General features: G+C 38.9%; 1 protein-coding gene across 7 annotated transcripts in view; it reads right to left on the bottom strand.

Annotated features, from left to right (window-relative positions):
* Nucleotides 1–16,219, bottom strand: part of TENT4A (terminal nucleotidyltransferase 4A) — a 62,939-nt gene that overhangs the window by 28,215 nt on the left and 18,505 nt on the right. For all 7 annotated transcript variants that reach the window (XM_082314196.1, XM_082314195.1, XM_082314198.1 and 4 more), the window contains 4 exons: nucleotides 14,623–14,730; nucleotides 13,768–13,896; nucleotides 12,474–12,687; nucleotides 5,219–5,345 (listed from right to left, as the gene is read on the bottom strand). In XM_082314196.1, the coding sequence (XP_082170322.1) occupies nucleotides 5,219–5,345; nucleotides 12,474–12,687; nucleotides 13,768–13,896; nucleotides 14,623–14,730 (578 nt within the window). The remainder of the gene's footprint in view (nucleotides 1–5,218; nucleotides 5,346–12,473; nucleotides 12,688–13,767; nucleotides 13,897–14,622; nucleotides 14,731–16,219) is intronic.

The raw sequence follows: 16,219 nt of genomic DNA, 5'->3' as shown, positions 1-16,219 counted from the left end.
AAAAAAAAAAAAGAAATTCACTAAGCTATCAGGTCAGGAGTTCAAAGGCAGATCCATGCAACATTGCTTGTACACCAAAATTAAAAACATTTGAGATATCAGAAACTGAAAGGTGATTAAGGCTATACTGCCATGCACTTAATATAGCAGCAAAGAAAGAGGAAGCAAGTGTGATCATACTAGATACATATGGTGTTCTTTGAGAGCAGTATGGGACTCAAGCACATCCACAGAGTCAAAGAACAATTTTTTAAAATAAACTGTTAAAAATTGTGCTTATATCTGTTTTCAATACTTGAAATGCTTAGGAACAACAAAAAATAAATCTATTAAATCTATTAATCTGCCCAGCCTTTAGTATGAGGAAATTCCACGCTTTTGGGTTTGGCTTTTTTTTGGCTGAGGCCAGAATTTCTACTGATATGAGACATTCCCACCGTTCTACAAAGATGCTTGTTTGGAAGACATGGAAAAAAACACTGTTAACTGGTTAATAAAATTAGACAGCTCTCCTGTGAAAGATGCCCTTTTAAAGTTTTTCCCTTAATATTATCATATCATACAACCAGAAAGAAGCTTTTTACATACCTAGTTTGTTTTATAAGAGCTTAGAAGCTCCTCTTTTTGCACACTGCAAGCTTTCAGTTCACAGGGACACTTTCTAGCTGTCATTACAGCACAACTACAGTGCAAATAAATCTTAAGATCACTCTTAAAAGGCTCAGATTGCTGACATAAGATTCAGTAAAATCAAATATCTAAAGCTTCAGCAAGCTCCACATGAACAAGTGAGTATCAGAGCATAAAAACATCAAGTCTGTGAAAGAACAGTCAAAATAACTGTTCAGCAGGCCTTAACTGAACTTATGAAATATCCCCCTGATATTAAAAGGCCAGTATAATCTAAAAGCAGGCTAAGGAGGACCTCAGAAGGATCTGCTTGAGCACGAGGATAAAAAAAAAGATATCTAAAACCTTTACCCAGACAAATACTCTGTGTAGGAAAAGCTGGTATTGCTGATAGCCCTTAAGAGACAGCATGCATTCTAGTGATAGCCACCCACCATTCAAGATGTGAAGCAAAGGAAGGACTGTTTCAGACAGCACATTTCTGCTTTCTGTGCCAGCAGATCTAGCAGGCAAATTTAACATTCCCTTTGACATTGCCCAGAGCTCCAAGGACTATCTTGGCCAACCAAGGCAACCCAAACCTAACATACAGACCTGCTGGCAGTTAGATCAGTTGAACTGTACACTAGGAAGAGACCAAACAGCTTTCAAGCACAGAGGTGGGAAAATGACTTTACATATGGCCCAAACTATTGCTGTTTTGAAGATTATCACCTGTAAATGACAACCCCTGACATGCAGCAACAAAACCCTGCCAAGGCTTCCTCAAACTCTGAACTCTGGCCTGTTGGCATGACAGTCCCTTTCCCTCATCCACCTGCACCACATGTCCAGTACCAGTAAGGAGGAACCTGTTACCAATCTGCAACTCTAGGAACTGAAGAAAGGTTTCAGAAGTCTTAGTTACACTGGAAGGGCACATCACAGCAGAGTAAGTCTTCCATTCCTCATTTCATATGACCTCGTCTGCCTCCAAATGTGCCTACGCTGCTGTTTAGAGGTGCAGTCTGAGCACACATTCGTATCTGAACCACGCGACAGGCCAACATGTAAGCCAATATCTGGATCTACAGACATACATATTAACCTAAGGATGCATCTTTGTCACATTCAGATCAGCATAACTTATCGCTGTCAAATGGTACAATACCACTCTCTCCATCTTCCCCCAAATGTGAACTCCTCCTGCTTCCCCTGCTTCTGATCTGCCCATCACGCAGCCACAAGCCGGATCAACTTCTTGATACGACAGATGTGTTGATGTCCTTGTTTTCAGTCAGACCAGAGAGTTCATCTGCCTCACCTTCTGACTGCAGGATCACTACATCTGATCCAAGGCAAGAGTCAGGAATATACAGACTGAGAAGGAAGAAAAAGGGCAGCTGACAGGACATAGCCCACAGATAGTTAGGCTAGACAAGGTATAATGTGAAATTGCACCTTAATATAGAGAGCATGGACAGGGTAGTAACAGATAGTCCACTATTTCAAAGAACATGAATCAATGAGCAAGAGCTCGTTGCCTAACATCTGCTAAGGTTTCCTGTGGTTTATCATGAAACAGAATAAAACTAGGAAAATGGTCATTAACTGGAAAATATCACTCCTTACAAACTTTTTTAGTTAGCTCACCGAAGATGACACACTCTTCTCTAGAGACAGGCTATGGCCAAAGACCATACTAAAGCTGTTTGAAGCACATATTGACACTGACCCTTAAGCAGGAGCTATCCTGTCCATAACTGTATTTTACCGCTAGACTCATGTCCCCGTGGTCCCAAATATTAAGAAATCAGTCATGATTTTCAATCACCTTGGCTGAAGTCACAACACCAAACTTGACCTTGCACAGAAGTTGTACAGATTCAAAGTGGATCAGTGTCCTCATTTTCCTACTAGGAAAATCTCTCCTTCCAAGATGATGGGAATCCATTTGCTCTAAAAAAAAAAATCTACTGAACGGTCTATCAGCCTCTCCTGAGCCGTTCTTGAAAGACGATGGGTGAGATACAGAAATTACCTTAACACTGTTTTGTGTAGCTGTAAGAATTACTTTCAGGATTCAGCCGATTACTGTTTCCACTCAGATAGAAGATAGCTTTCAACTCCCACTACGCTCCAGATGTTATATATGGAAGCTTGGACAAAGATGCTGGTAAGAATGATTTGAATCTACCCCTTATTATTCTGTAGGACTTGTTACTACAGAACATGGACAAGAAAAAGGCCTATGCTGAAGGACCAAAATCTGACTCTCTTTCACACTGGGAATATCAGAAGCAGCAGCTGGCTAGAAAGCCTTAAATTAACTTAGGCTCGTGCTCCTTTGAGTTGGACTGACCCTGAAAAAGAGCAGTAACAATGATCACCCAGAAAGATTTGAAATCTGCTGGAGATTGTCATCTATAAAATAGGACTCTGTACACAGACATTTTCCCTAGAAGGAGTTGATATGAATTCAAACCCATCAGGTAGTTCAAGAACAAACCGTTCCACTTAGGGGAAAGCTAGCCCGAATTATGACAAAACTAAATAAACTCAAGTCAGCCTGGGGAGTTCAGCCTCCTGCACATTCCTACCCCTTCAAGTGCTCTTCATTCAGTCTCTGTTAATCCTTCTAGTAGAATGTCATATAGTTAGTCACTGCTCTTAAAGGGAGTCCATTGTTTACAGTTTAACCTACCACTAATAAGCCTAGAAAAGGGGAAAAAAAAGGATCAGGACAAGGGGCTCCTGGATGGCTAAGGCTTCAGGTTCAGGCCACCAGAAAAGTCTTTATATAGAGCCTGGACCACTCTGCCTAACAGGAAGAAGGGTCTGAAATACACCTGGATTGCCCAAGCACATTAGGTTTAACTAAAAACTGAGACTGAACATGGACTGCTCTTGAGGTTCTGCAACACACTTGTTATCAAACAGCTCATCATCCACCTACAGGTCCTTTGGCATTGACAAGACTGGTGCTGGGGAAACTACTTCCATACAGGACTTTGTTGAATGCTGTTCCTCTTGTGACACCACTCTTTCACAGAATGGCAAGCCACTGGCATGATGAGTTCTGAGACTCAGACATCACTGGCACAGACAGCCTAGAACTAGCAGAAAAACAGGTCAGATATATGACACGAGCTCTGCTGCTGGGACTTCTTCAGGTTTGAAGTTGTGACAAAATTCAAACATTTTCCCAAATACAGTAAGAAGTGTACATGTGAAGTGCACATATTGATGACATCTGAGGCTTCCATTAAATGCATTTACAAATATACTTTTTGATGCCTGTAATAAATACAGGTACCTCAAAAGAATGACTATATCCTTTGGAGAACCACAAAGAAGTTAATGAAGGCCAGGACCCAAGACACAAGCAAAACTTCAGTAATCCCTAAGTTGTTCTATCTATACTTATATATGAATCAAGTTTCATTTAGCAACAAGAATTGTCAGCCAATAGATTAAAGGCATACCTGTTAAATGTCTATCTTAAAATAGCAGCCTCAAATGTCAGTGTGTAACACTATGTACCACTCTTCCTATATCTCCATCACAGGCACAAGTGCAGTCTCAAGCCTTGTGAATTTAATACCACAGAAAACCTAGAGATTCACAGGCACTATTAATATGTCAGTTTTAAATCCACAAGTGAAAGGCTGCATCCACTTTGTGGTAACCTTACTATAGGAGAATTATTTCACCTTCCAATGACATTAATGCTGGAAGTTAACAGCTTGACTAGAATTTGGAATTACTTCTATATGGTTTATGTGACTTGTTACAGCCATCGCTCCTTGTGATCAGAAGGGGAGCTCAAAGCCATTGGGATTCTAGAGAAGTCTCAGAGAAGAGACATCCTCTGATCTAGCCCCAATTTGTACTGAGCATTAGAATAACAGTTGCTAGAGCAGATATGTGAATGAAAATACAATATGGCTGACATCCCTTCATTTTTTTTCTCCTCTCCCTTTCAAGAAACAGAACACTTGCCAAGGGGAGAAAGCACTAGCTGTACAGTGTTTCTATGAAAGACATTAAGAACGGCATTAAAAATGGCACATCTAGAAGTACGCTACTTTTAATGGCAGTTCTGACATTACAGCCAAACTGAACTGATTCTTTTAATAGCTTAATTACATATCAAGCTTTTTAAAACAGCTTATGGAAGCATGTATTAAAGCACTAGAGAAATTTCTAGCCTTGTTGTCTAGTTTTGTGTCTAAACAAGCAATCTGATCACACGCATTTCTTTCTGCCATAATACAGACATACATCACACCAAACATTAAACCAGCAGACCTTCCTTTGAAATACTCTAAGCAGAATGTTTGATGAAAGACCAATTATCTTCTGGCTCCCTTCCACACTAAGAGAACCTCACATTGGACTCATCCTGGGTTTTGTCATGCTGTCTTCATTTCAGTGCTGCACACTGAGGTATTACAGTCGCATACCACTGGGCAGCCTAAATTTCCCGGCAGATTTCAATACAGCCGCATTTAAACAATAAAAAACAATATTCCTTTTATTGATTTAGATCCAAACATTCCTAATTGATTACACAGACAAATGGATATTCAAAAAGTGGACTTATTACCTCTCAGAATCTCTATTTGGATATGATCTTGCAAGTGGTGATACTGCATGGCTAAGAACAATGTAGGCATAATCAAAAACTTGTTTCACTTGCATGGCACCGTAAGAACTTCTGCCAACGTCGTTTCCTGAAATAATGTGACAGTCATCAGATCATCTTTTTTTAATATCAGTAACGACAAAATTATTCATACTTAAAGCTCAGAAGCCTTAACAATACAGTTTAACTCTGTTTAAACTTGTTAGCCCATCCTACTCATATCAGGAACAACTAAGCGTGCCCATCTCAATAAAAGACGCTAACCTTAGGAATGACACTTAACATTATGCATTCAATTTACCACTTTTAAAATACCAATGTACCAGCGCCTGAAAGAAACAGAGAATAGAGATCAGCTTAAAGCTCTTACAGCTGTCTTTTAAGAGGGAACCTACCAAGCTTAAAGCATGTCTCACTTACCAGTAGAGTTTCTGCAGGCCAAATTCAGCTTAAAATTCCACTTGTGCAACCACATTATCTTCATAGGGCCAGGTATACTTACATCAACCCCTACTTAACCTTATCAAAACTACAGATTAATAAACCAGCTCATACAGATTATTTATCTCCACAGGATAAACCAGTTTGTCGAAATCTATCATAGAGGATTCCAGAAGTTTGTACAGCATTGTTTTTTGATCAAGTTAGTGGCACTTCTTGACTGCCCCTCTTTAAGCATGAGTGACATTTATAGCAGAACTCCTTCCAAATCCAGTGCCATGTGTGAGGAAGTGCAGAAGTTAAGAACATGCTAAAGCTTCTGTATTGGTGACAATGTACAAGCATTGGTCTCCCATTTGACACCTGGAAAGGTCTTGCTGTTACTAGCAAGAAGAAACATTTGAGTTTTTTTGGTAGATATATTTGGCACCAGACACCAGAGGTTCACCGTCACCACTCAATTCAAGAAACAAAGAAAACTTCCTTCAAATTGCATGTCTAAAATACAGACTACATCTTGAGTGGGTAGAAAGCTGCTTACAGTAAAAGGTTCCCTTCTTCAGAATGATGCTTGAAATGCTGTGAGAACACTGGAAAGCAACGAAACACTAAACATGTTTCTTTTAAGCTTGAAAATCAGATGAGGGCCCATGAACAGGTTTTAATGAAAAAATCTGCTTTGAAAATTGATGCGTAAAGGACAATCTATCTTTGCAAGGACTGAATCCAATGAGGCTGCATTTGACTTTAGAGGAACCTTCAAAGTATTTTGTCCAGCAAGCCGTTATAGACAAACATGCTGAGGTCTGCCATCCAGGGGGGAAAAGAAAAACAAAACAAACAAACAAAAAAAACAGCCTTCGCTTTACTACTTGACAACACATTTTAGTCCTTCAAGATTCTCCAACCATAATGCCACTTTGACAGAAAAGCATAATCAATGAAAACAGACTGGGAACATAAGAGCATTTTGGGAACACAGAATTTCTTCAGTAATTTATATGGTCAAACAAAAACTGATCAAGAAATACTTCCTGTTTACTGAAGTAACTGAGTATCTTGTTGTGAATGCACCACTGCACTATCCAGCAGCTACTGGGCTCAAAATTACAGAAGCCTCTCTAAATGGCATATTTGCAATTGGACTCTATCCTGAAGTAGAAGCAGAGACCAATGCAGGCCTAGGACAGTCAATCTAGGAAGAAACACGTTGTAGTTAAGAGTTCACTACAAAGTAGCAGAGGACTTCAGAAACGACTGAGTCCAAAGGCACCTGAATAGAGACCACTGTATTTCAGTGGTCAAGAAAACAGAACACACAAATGTTCATTCTATTAGAAAAACAATGATTAATTCAGTACAGGTTTTCCAGGGGCAGGACGCATTGTTGTGTTCTGCAACAATGCCACCTTCCACATAATGACATGCTAAGCATATATACAAAAGAGAATTAAATTGGGAAGTAGCACAGAAACGGAATATATACAAGTGGCTAAACACACACAATTGCACCTACCACTAAATTTGAGTCCATCTATGGTTGGACTTGATCTTAAGAGTCTCTTCCAACCTAAATGATTCTATAAATTCACATAACAGGAATTAAGAATACACACTCAAACAAATTGCATTCATTTAGTCTAGTCTGCTGCTAAGGCAGCTACATTTGACATGCATCCTGCATGGAGTTACACTAAAATGAAGACACTGCTGCTACAAGCTGTTGGTTACTCCTTTTGTCAGTTGTTGCCACCTCCACTGTTGTGCCAGCAAAAAAAGTCATAAACCTTCCCTAATCCACTTACGGCAAACTCAGGCAGTTTAGTTTAAACCACCAACGAAGTTGTGTATGAGTCTTGATTGAAGCAGATTTGAGAACAGAGGCAGGATAGCTCATGCCATAGCATGCCTAGGTTCCTGGATTGCCTCATTCTGGACCTGTAATTAGTTCATAAAAATGTCTGAATAAACATGTCTTATTCAATTATACAGTCTGCAGAGCTTCTCACTTGCACTGCAGCTGAAAAGCAGGTATGGAAGCCAAAGCTACTACGCAAGCTACTGTACCAGTCAAGTCTGTATAGAAGTGGCCCTACCCAATCCAGAAAGCAATATAGTAAAGCAGCCAGAAGATCACATATTTGCATTTGCTGTCCTGAGTAGATTTTCTTCTGAGAGATCATTCTCACTAGCAGATCACGTCTTACATACCTGAGCGTCCTCCTTTTGTCACAATCTACAGACTGAGCAGTTAAAGCACGTAACCCAAACGCTCTCACTCTTTAAAAAAATAATATAGACTTCAATCCTCAGATGTACATTAGTAGATAACAATGGTGTGTGATTTCATGTATAATTCAATCCTTATTCTTTCTTACAAAGCCTTCATCCCTAAAGGAGCACGTCAGATTTCCATCACTCGCTATCAGTATTACCACTCCATCAGGTAACCTTCCATTACCTGAAGCAGTTCTAAGAACATGGCCTGGAAAGGTAAAGGTAAGACCATGAGCTAGGACTGAAGCAGATCCATTTCTGTTAAGCTATTATTAGTAAGTATCTTTTTGCAACATTCAGCCTTAAAGGGGTTCTTTCAGATGTTAACTTCAATGTATTTGTCTATGTCCTGGTTTCAGCTGGGCTAGAGTTAATTTTCTTCCTAGTAGCTGGTATAGTGCTGTGTTTTGGATTTAGGATGAGAATAATGTTGATAGCAACAACTAAAACATCAGTGTGTTAAGCAGTGCTTACACTAGTCAAGGACTTTTCAGCTTCCCCTGCCCTGCCAGCAAGAAGCTGGGAGGGAGCACAGCCAGGGGGGCTGACGCAGACTGGCCAAAGGGCTATGCCGTACCGTATGGCCTCATGCTCAGCATATAAACTGGGGGGAGTTGGCCCGGGGGCAGTGATCACTGCTCAGGGACTGGCTGCGCATCACTCAGCAGGTGGTAAGCAACTGCATTGTGCATTGCTTGCTTTGTATATTATATTATTATTATTATATCATCATTGTCATTGCTACTACTACTCCTCCTCCCCCTCTTCTATTTTATTTTACTTCAATTACTAAACTGTTCTTATCTCAACTCAGAAGTTTTCTCACCTTTACCCTTCTAATTCTCTCCCCCCATCCCACCAGGGCAGAGGGGAGTGAGCAAGCAGCTGTGTGGTGCTTAGTTGCTGGCTGGGGTTAAACCACAACAGTGTATTTTTATAAATGCCTATATTTTATACACACACACACACACACACTTGCAGGTTGTCATGACAAATAGTGGATATTGAAAAGCTGCAATGAATAACTTTGGGCAGCCACTAAGGCTACAACGTGTAATCCCAATAGTTGTTGCCAATCTCAAATCTAATTACTTCCTGTATTTGTGACCTATCAAGATGCAGAAGCACGCAACATGAAGCATATTAGTCCTGCAAGTTAGAGCCTCTTTTCAAAGAAACACATTGAATTTAAGGTTTAGAACTTTTGTTAGTGCCCATAGCAATTCAGAACGAAGAACAACCTTTCTCATGAAGAGCAGCGCAGGTGGAACTCCAAGTCTTAAACTGTGATTTAGCTACTTTTGCCACTGCCAATCCGAACCAAGATCAAAACCATTCCTGTTCTGAGCATCAGAAATGACTGAAGAACCTTGATAATCACCTGATTCAAAGGCATAAAATAATAAGCTTCCCTAACAATCTGCTGAATAAATGCCAAGTTTGTTTTGCAACCACAGATTAAAGATTTGTCACTTGCAACCAGAGTCTTATCTTCCAAGACAAGATACTGCTTGACCAACTCTGCACAAACCTCTTCTAGGATGATGTCATTGACCCTGCTCCAACATGTTCCTGTAAACAGACTTCTGAGTGCCTGGCTTCACAGTTCTCCTAAATGAATGCTTTCACTTTTTACACATCAAAGAAAGGACAAATACTGAAATGAAACTGAAATGGTGGCAGCTATAAGATGTTTATAGAAAACCCCTTCTTTGGATGATGCTAAGGGAAAGACTTTCATCTCGTTACCCTGTCCTAGGACACTAACTCAAGGTGAAGAATCTTAGGCTATGTATGAAGATCAAGTATAAACTACAACTTTAAAATGCATCACTGGCTAGATTAGTCTGACATCTCAAATCCAGATTTCAACATACTTCCCCTTTCAGCTGTAGACTCCTGACATCTTTGTTGGAATCTTGGTTCTCAAATCACAGAATTTATAATCCTCTAGTACCCAATAATCAGTTTCTGAGAATCTCAGAGGAAACCCTACAGTACCCAGGAGAATCTGAGTAAAACCCGCAAAAACAGCAACAGAACAGGTTGATGCCTGTCCCTTCCAAATCTAGGAACTAACAGAAAATACTGAGCAGGTAGAACTGAAGTATCATATCCTTCTGATGACATCATTTATCTGTTAGCCAGACATCACCATTTCACACTGAAGAAAACACAGTTCCTCCAACTTAAAAAAACTAATCCCACTGAACTTAATCCTGTCCCCTACAAGACTATCTAAATTTATTCTTATGAATTATATCTTTCAGCATCCTGTTGCTGAACTAGTGTATAGACTCATAGAAGGGACTTTTACACTACTTGGATAATCTTGAGAAACTGAAAGGCTTTTTTTCGTCCCTCTACTTTTTGTCTGATTTCTGGATTAAGAAGTCATCTTTTGAAGTCTTCTTCCAAGGCTTAACCAGAACTTTAGAGAAAGCTGTGATCAGGCTAAAAAAGGACCACAAAAAAAAAAAGATGTAAAACTTGTGCATACAGTACAAGAACAGGTTTGAGGGAAAAAATTTAGCATAAACTGCTGCAGAGTAAGTCAAGAAACATCTGTGTCCACTCTTTACCAAAATACTTCTTCCCATCTCCTCCACAGTACTGGTACTGACCCTCATGGACTTCGACACTGAGTGGATCTGACGACAAACTAATCAAGCAGAGACCATGACTTGTCAACTGGGCAAGGACCTGAACCCTTGGAAAAGGTTTTTGTACTGGGACACAAGCAGTAACAGAACTAAACTAATTAACAGAATTCTAGACATTATCTACATACATGACAGGTACTTTCAGATACTGTAGGAATATGTGATTAAGTCTAGATCTAAGGAGGCTGTATTCATGAGATCCAATTCAAAGAGCCATCCTATATGTTCTATATAATTTTCCTCCTAGTTATTTTCCTAATTTTCCTCCTAGTTCCATCAGGCAAGTTCTGAAGCTCTGCAGTAGCCACCAGAAAATATCCCTAAAATGACTGACTATAAATATAGTTATATAAGTTATATATATAACTTGAAGTTATCTGACTATGGGACATAGTGGTCAGATAACTTCAAGTTATTGTCAGCTTTCATTTGCCTTGCTAAAACACTTTCTCTCCTGTAAGCATTACATTATGTCAGCCCATACAACCTCCTCTAAAATTTAATTCTTATCAACTCTTTGAAAGCATGTAACTAGATATCTTTCTTCTAAACTATAGTTCTTTGCTTCTGCAAGATTTGTGCTAGGAGGAACAGTTCAGAGCCCCTACTGGACTTGCAATTTTATTTTTCTTCTCTTCCCTGAAGAGTCAAAGTAAAAAAATTCAGCTACTAAAGGAAACCTCAATAACGCAATCAAAGTTCTGCACAATCACACCCATGCCTGGCCAAGTGCAAGAGTCACGATGGACACAAACTCAGAGCTACAAACATATCAGAGATGTGGTTAGACAAATGAGTATCTTAGCTTGCAACCTGTTGCAGAGAACTACGAACATTCAGCATATCGAGTATTTACAAAGGTGCCAGACTTCAGCTCCTGATCCATGGTATTTGCTTTAGAAGTGCTGTACATAAGCAGTCTACCCACAAGACGTGACAGTATGGAGTTTGAGTGCCAATTACATTCTAGAAATACTAATGCTGAAGTCCAAATTAATTGAAAATTGACTTTGTTAAAAAGCTGTTTTGGAATTTCAGCTACTTGTGACAGTCTAAATAGAATCCGAACTGAGTACTACAAAGCAGGAAATTTTTTTCAGAAGCTCAGCCAAAATTAATCTTGATTACTTCAAAGGTTACTGAATCAAAACCAAATCTTAAAAAAAAAAAAATATTTTAAGTTAGTTACTTTCAAAAGTACATGCAACTATAACTGGCATTCTCTAAAGGTCCCTGTGCAGCACAGAAGCCAGTTATGCAAACCACTCTTCACACCAACACCATAATATAGATGCTCCCTTGCTACCCGTTCATGGATATACACTCACATTTCTGTGCAGTCTCTACTGCACCACCTTGCAGGACAGGTGCCTCATCTGGGGCATTTCTTTCCCATATGGTACAATTTATCTGAAGTATGGCACCACGGACCATGGTGGGAAAAGCTACACCTTCCATTCTCATTCTCTCATAATGAACAATGGAGAGCTGCTCTTACTAACAAACCCCCTTTCAGGGTTTCCTGGACCTTTCTTTCACTACCCCTCAGCACTGTTAGAGAATCTTATTATACACTCAACACAGTTCTGAATCTCCAATGCATTATGTACCTGCACTGTTTGCATGCAATCCAATTTACTCAGGCTATGATTCTTGGGAGACTTCAGGTCCTTATCCCTTAGCCCATCTCCATAACTGGACCTCGACATCAGCAACAGTCTCTTCTCAGTGCAGCTTCTTAACTCATTTGAGAGACTTTAGGGACTCTAACATAAGCTGTGAGAGCACAAGTTGAGCCAGAGTTGCGGAATTTTGCAAGAAGTGTACAATCTTACCAGGCAGGAGAGGATCTTCAATACATAGCATGGATGGTCTGTATCCATTAGTCATGACTTTCATGATTTCTTCTTTGGCAATATAGGCACCTCCATTTTTTATTCTAATACCAGTTTTCAAGTAGTTAAAATTCCTTCCATAGAGTTCAAAAAATTCTATCAGAAGCATTCCAAGGTTTTCATCAGCTCTTCTGGCATCAATTCTTGGATGCAGCTATGACACAGAACAGTTAATTATTAAAAATTAATGCTTTTCAGACCATAATACAGTGCAACAAAAAGCTCTCATTTAAACAGCTGAGTATAATCTCTTTACACAAGTGAATTCAGTCATTAATTCTTCATGTACTTAAACTACTTTCACATAACCAAGAGGGGGCAGCACTTCAGCAGTATCTGGAAGCCAAGGAATTCTTTCTTCCCTCCTCTTTCAGCTTTTTGAGGATTAGTAAATTCTTTCCCTAAGCCAAAAGCAATAAAGAAGTACTGCATACTACATTACGGCTTAGTTAGTAACAGTAATACTTGATTTTTCACAGAAAATCCATCAGTCTTAATGTTTTCAGACGCGGGGGGGAATCTATTTACCCCAATTGAAATACAGTTCTTTTCTCAATCTCCCCATATTATATGCAGTATATAAAATCTACAGTAATCATTAACAGCAGCAGAATACATATGTTTTTCCATTATCACAGCTGCTGAGAGACGCTAACATTATACCTCACCATACTCGTACAAGCTTACTGTCACAAAAACATCTTGGAAGAAGTTATAACTCATTAGCTATTTCATCAGTTACCTACAATATCTGCCAGTTTTAAGTACATCAAAACCTAACCTACATATAATTAAAAACCAGCTTGACTTTTTGATTTCATAATTTTAATAAACACTGCAATCAACTACTCTGCACATTCATTCTCAGTAGTCTAGAAAGCAACAGGCTTAAACTGCGTCCTGGCAGATTTACAAAACACCAGTAAGTTGACTCAGGTACTGGAACAGGCTGCCCAGGAACCACAATCCACACCACAGACCCTGGTATAGAAAGCAATGCACAGCCTCTATGCTGTTCACAAGGCTCCTTCTGCTGCTTCAGTTCACACAGTGAACAGAAGTTCTTAGAGGTTTGAGAGGTCATCCATAGAAGCTGCCAATGATCAAACACCTAGAGCTGTAACAGTAAAGCTGTGCATCACTACGGGAGTCTCAAGAAACAGCACCCTAACAGGGCATAAGTACAGAAACCAAAATATTTTAAAGAACACAAACAAATAAGGAACAGACTTACCTGCAGGAAACTAATTGCCATTAAAATTAGGCTGTAAGAGCTAATTCCACCAGTAAAAACTTCATTCAAGTCCCTCTGAAGGAGGAACTGTTTTAATACTAAAATCAAGTAAGGCAGCAAAGAATATTTCTGCAAAGTAAAATGAGTCTTATCAATGACAGCGTCAACATTCCAAAACAAAGAAAGAACTACACAATCTCAACACAAAGATACATCTTCCAATACAAAAATGTTATTCAGTAGCATGCTATAAAGTGTTTCCACAGGAAGAACAAAAACATGCATTTTTTTTATTCTAGAAACAGATGAATAGACTTCACTCTTATTTGATCAAACTTACATATCAAATTCATCCCCCCCACACAATAGGAAAGATTTTTATATCCTTCTTTGAATGCTAGTGTCACTCATTATAGTCAAAGCTTTCCATCTAAACAGTGCTTTTACTGCAGAGCATAGAAGTAAACTTGATTTTAAGTATGTAGCTACAGAAGAATTGTTTTTAGACATTGTTTAGCAAGATAGCATTCACAATATAGCATCACTTAAATTCAAGGTAAGCAAAATTTGAACAGACTTGCTTTAGAAGCAAAATTTAGCACCTATCTGCAGATCTAGATATGATTGTAGAAGTCCGTTCAGTGTACAGGTTTATCCACACAAACACCTAGCACATGAAGGCAACACTGAATAGATACCAGTAGAAAATAATTTAAAATATCCATGTTTAATTAGTATTAATGAAAATAGCCTTCAGCAATGCATTTTCAAAAGTCTTAAGCCATACCAAAAAAGGTTAGCTAGGCATCTACATATCCTTGGTAAGCAGTATAACATTCATTATATGGCTGATACCTTCATGTATTCCTTGATAAATCGAGCTGCCTTCACACCAGTTTCCACATTAAAACTGATGTCAACTTTCACTTCTGTCTCCTGGTCAGTAAGTTTTATTATTGGTACCTAAAAAGATTAAAACAAGGTTTTATGAATCCCCAGAAATGCAACACTGGTGGTGTTCTCCAGCTTGCTCACTTAAGACACACAGATACTATCAGTTCAAATGAATGCAACTATCAAGACAAGGAAACATGTTTTTGAGAAAAGATAACAATCCTAACTTGACTGACAAGCGAACAATTTTTAGTGCGGTGATTAAAAACACAGGCATGTATGATCACATTAACTTATGATCGCTCTTGTACTTTCCCACAGCTATTAGATAACTGCCTTCATAGCTGCAGTATCTGTGTTTTGTAAGACAACTAAACTTACTTAATTTAATGACTCCCTGCTGTTAACAGGAGACATTCTACTCTCATAACCTGTGGGAACTGTATTCATCTGACCCAGCACTGCACCATTCGCTTGCTAAACTGACAGAAGACTAGCCTAGCAGAAAAAAATAAAGCACTGTCTATTGGTTTATCAAGCTGAACTGGTTCACTGCAGAGTCAAAAGTCAGAATGGATAAAAGCAAAGCAGGAGTAGCAGTACTTCCTCTCTGGCAGCAATAAATTATTATAGAACAACTGAATAACATAGTTCAGTCTCACACCACCACCGTGAAGGCAGTATCCTACAAAATCACCTTACAATCATAACCTAAACTTCACCTGATAACATTTATTTTGAATTCAACTTCTTGCATTTTTAATCTGAAATGGAAAACAAAAAAGAGCAGAAGTATAGCATCATTTTATACCAACAGCAGAAGGAATAAAATAAGAAAGGCTAGTAAAATTGATAAGCCTAGCCTAGTGCCATTTTCCATCACTGATTCTGTAAATCCGACTCATTCTCAGGTAAACCAAAGATTACCAGAGCTACTGTTACGTACTGCTACTCCAACAGAAGCCATAGAAATCTTCTGGACCTAAACCAGTCACCCTATTTCAGAGACCACAAAATGGAACAGCTTGCTAGTAGAAGTTTGGACTAACAGAAGTAAGACTCTGCTTAGTCTCCTGGAGAAAACACCACTTGCTCAGTAACAAAATTCTCAAACATAAGTTTTCAGCATATTCAATGTGATCCATTAGGGTTACAAGACCGATGCAAGAAATACTACACATCAGTTTCACAAATGACATAAAGCTCTTAAGCAGCATATTTTGGAAGAGAAAAACAAATGTTAGGTTTGGAACACTTTACTATGCCACCAGAAACAAGATAACCTGAAAAATCAGGGTTTCAAGCTAGTCAGCTCTAGTTACTGGCCCCTGGCTAAACAAAGTCCTCTCAAAGGTCAGTGGAAAAACATCATACAAATAGTTAACTTATTTTACTAGATATTTTGCAAATAGTGACTTTCAGATCTTTATTGACAATATAAGCATAAAGTACGGCCTTCCAGCAAATACAGTACACAGAATTACCATTGTCCATGTAAAAAACTGTGTGCTATTGCTAAGCACATCCAGATTCTACTAAAATCTTGCACAGACAGAGC

The sequence above is a fragment of the Platalea leucorodia genome (genome assembly GCF_965183815.1).
Source record: "Platalea leucorodia genome assembly, chromosome: 1".
In the NCBI taxonomy this organism is placed as follows: Eukaryota; Metazoa; Chordata; class Aves; order Pelecaniformes; family Threskiornithidae; genus Platalea; species Platalea leucorodia.
The sequence above is the reverse complement of the archived record's forward strand: the minus strand, read 5'-3'. Positions and strand labels throughout refer to the sequence as shown.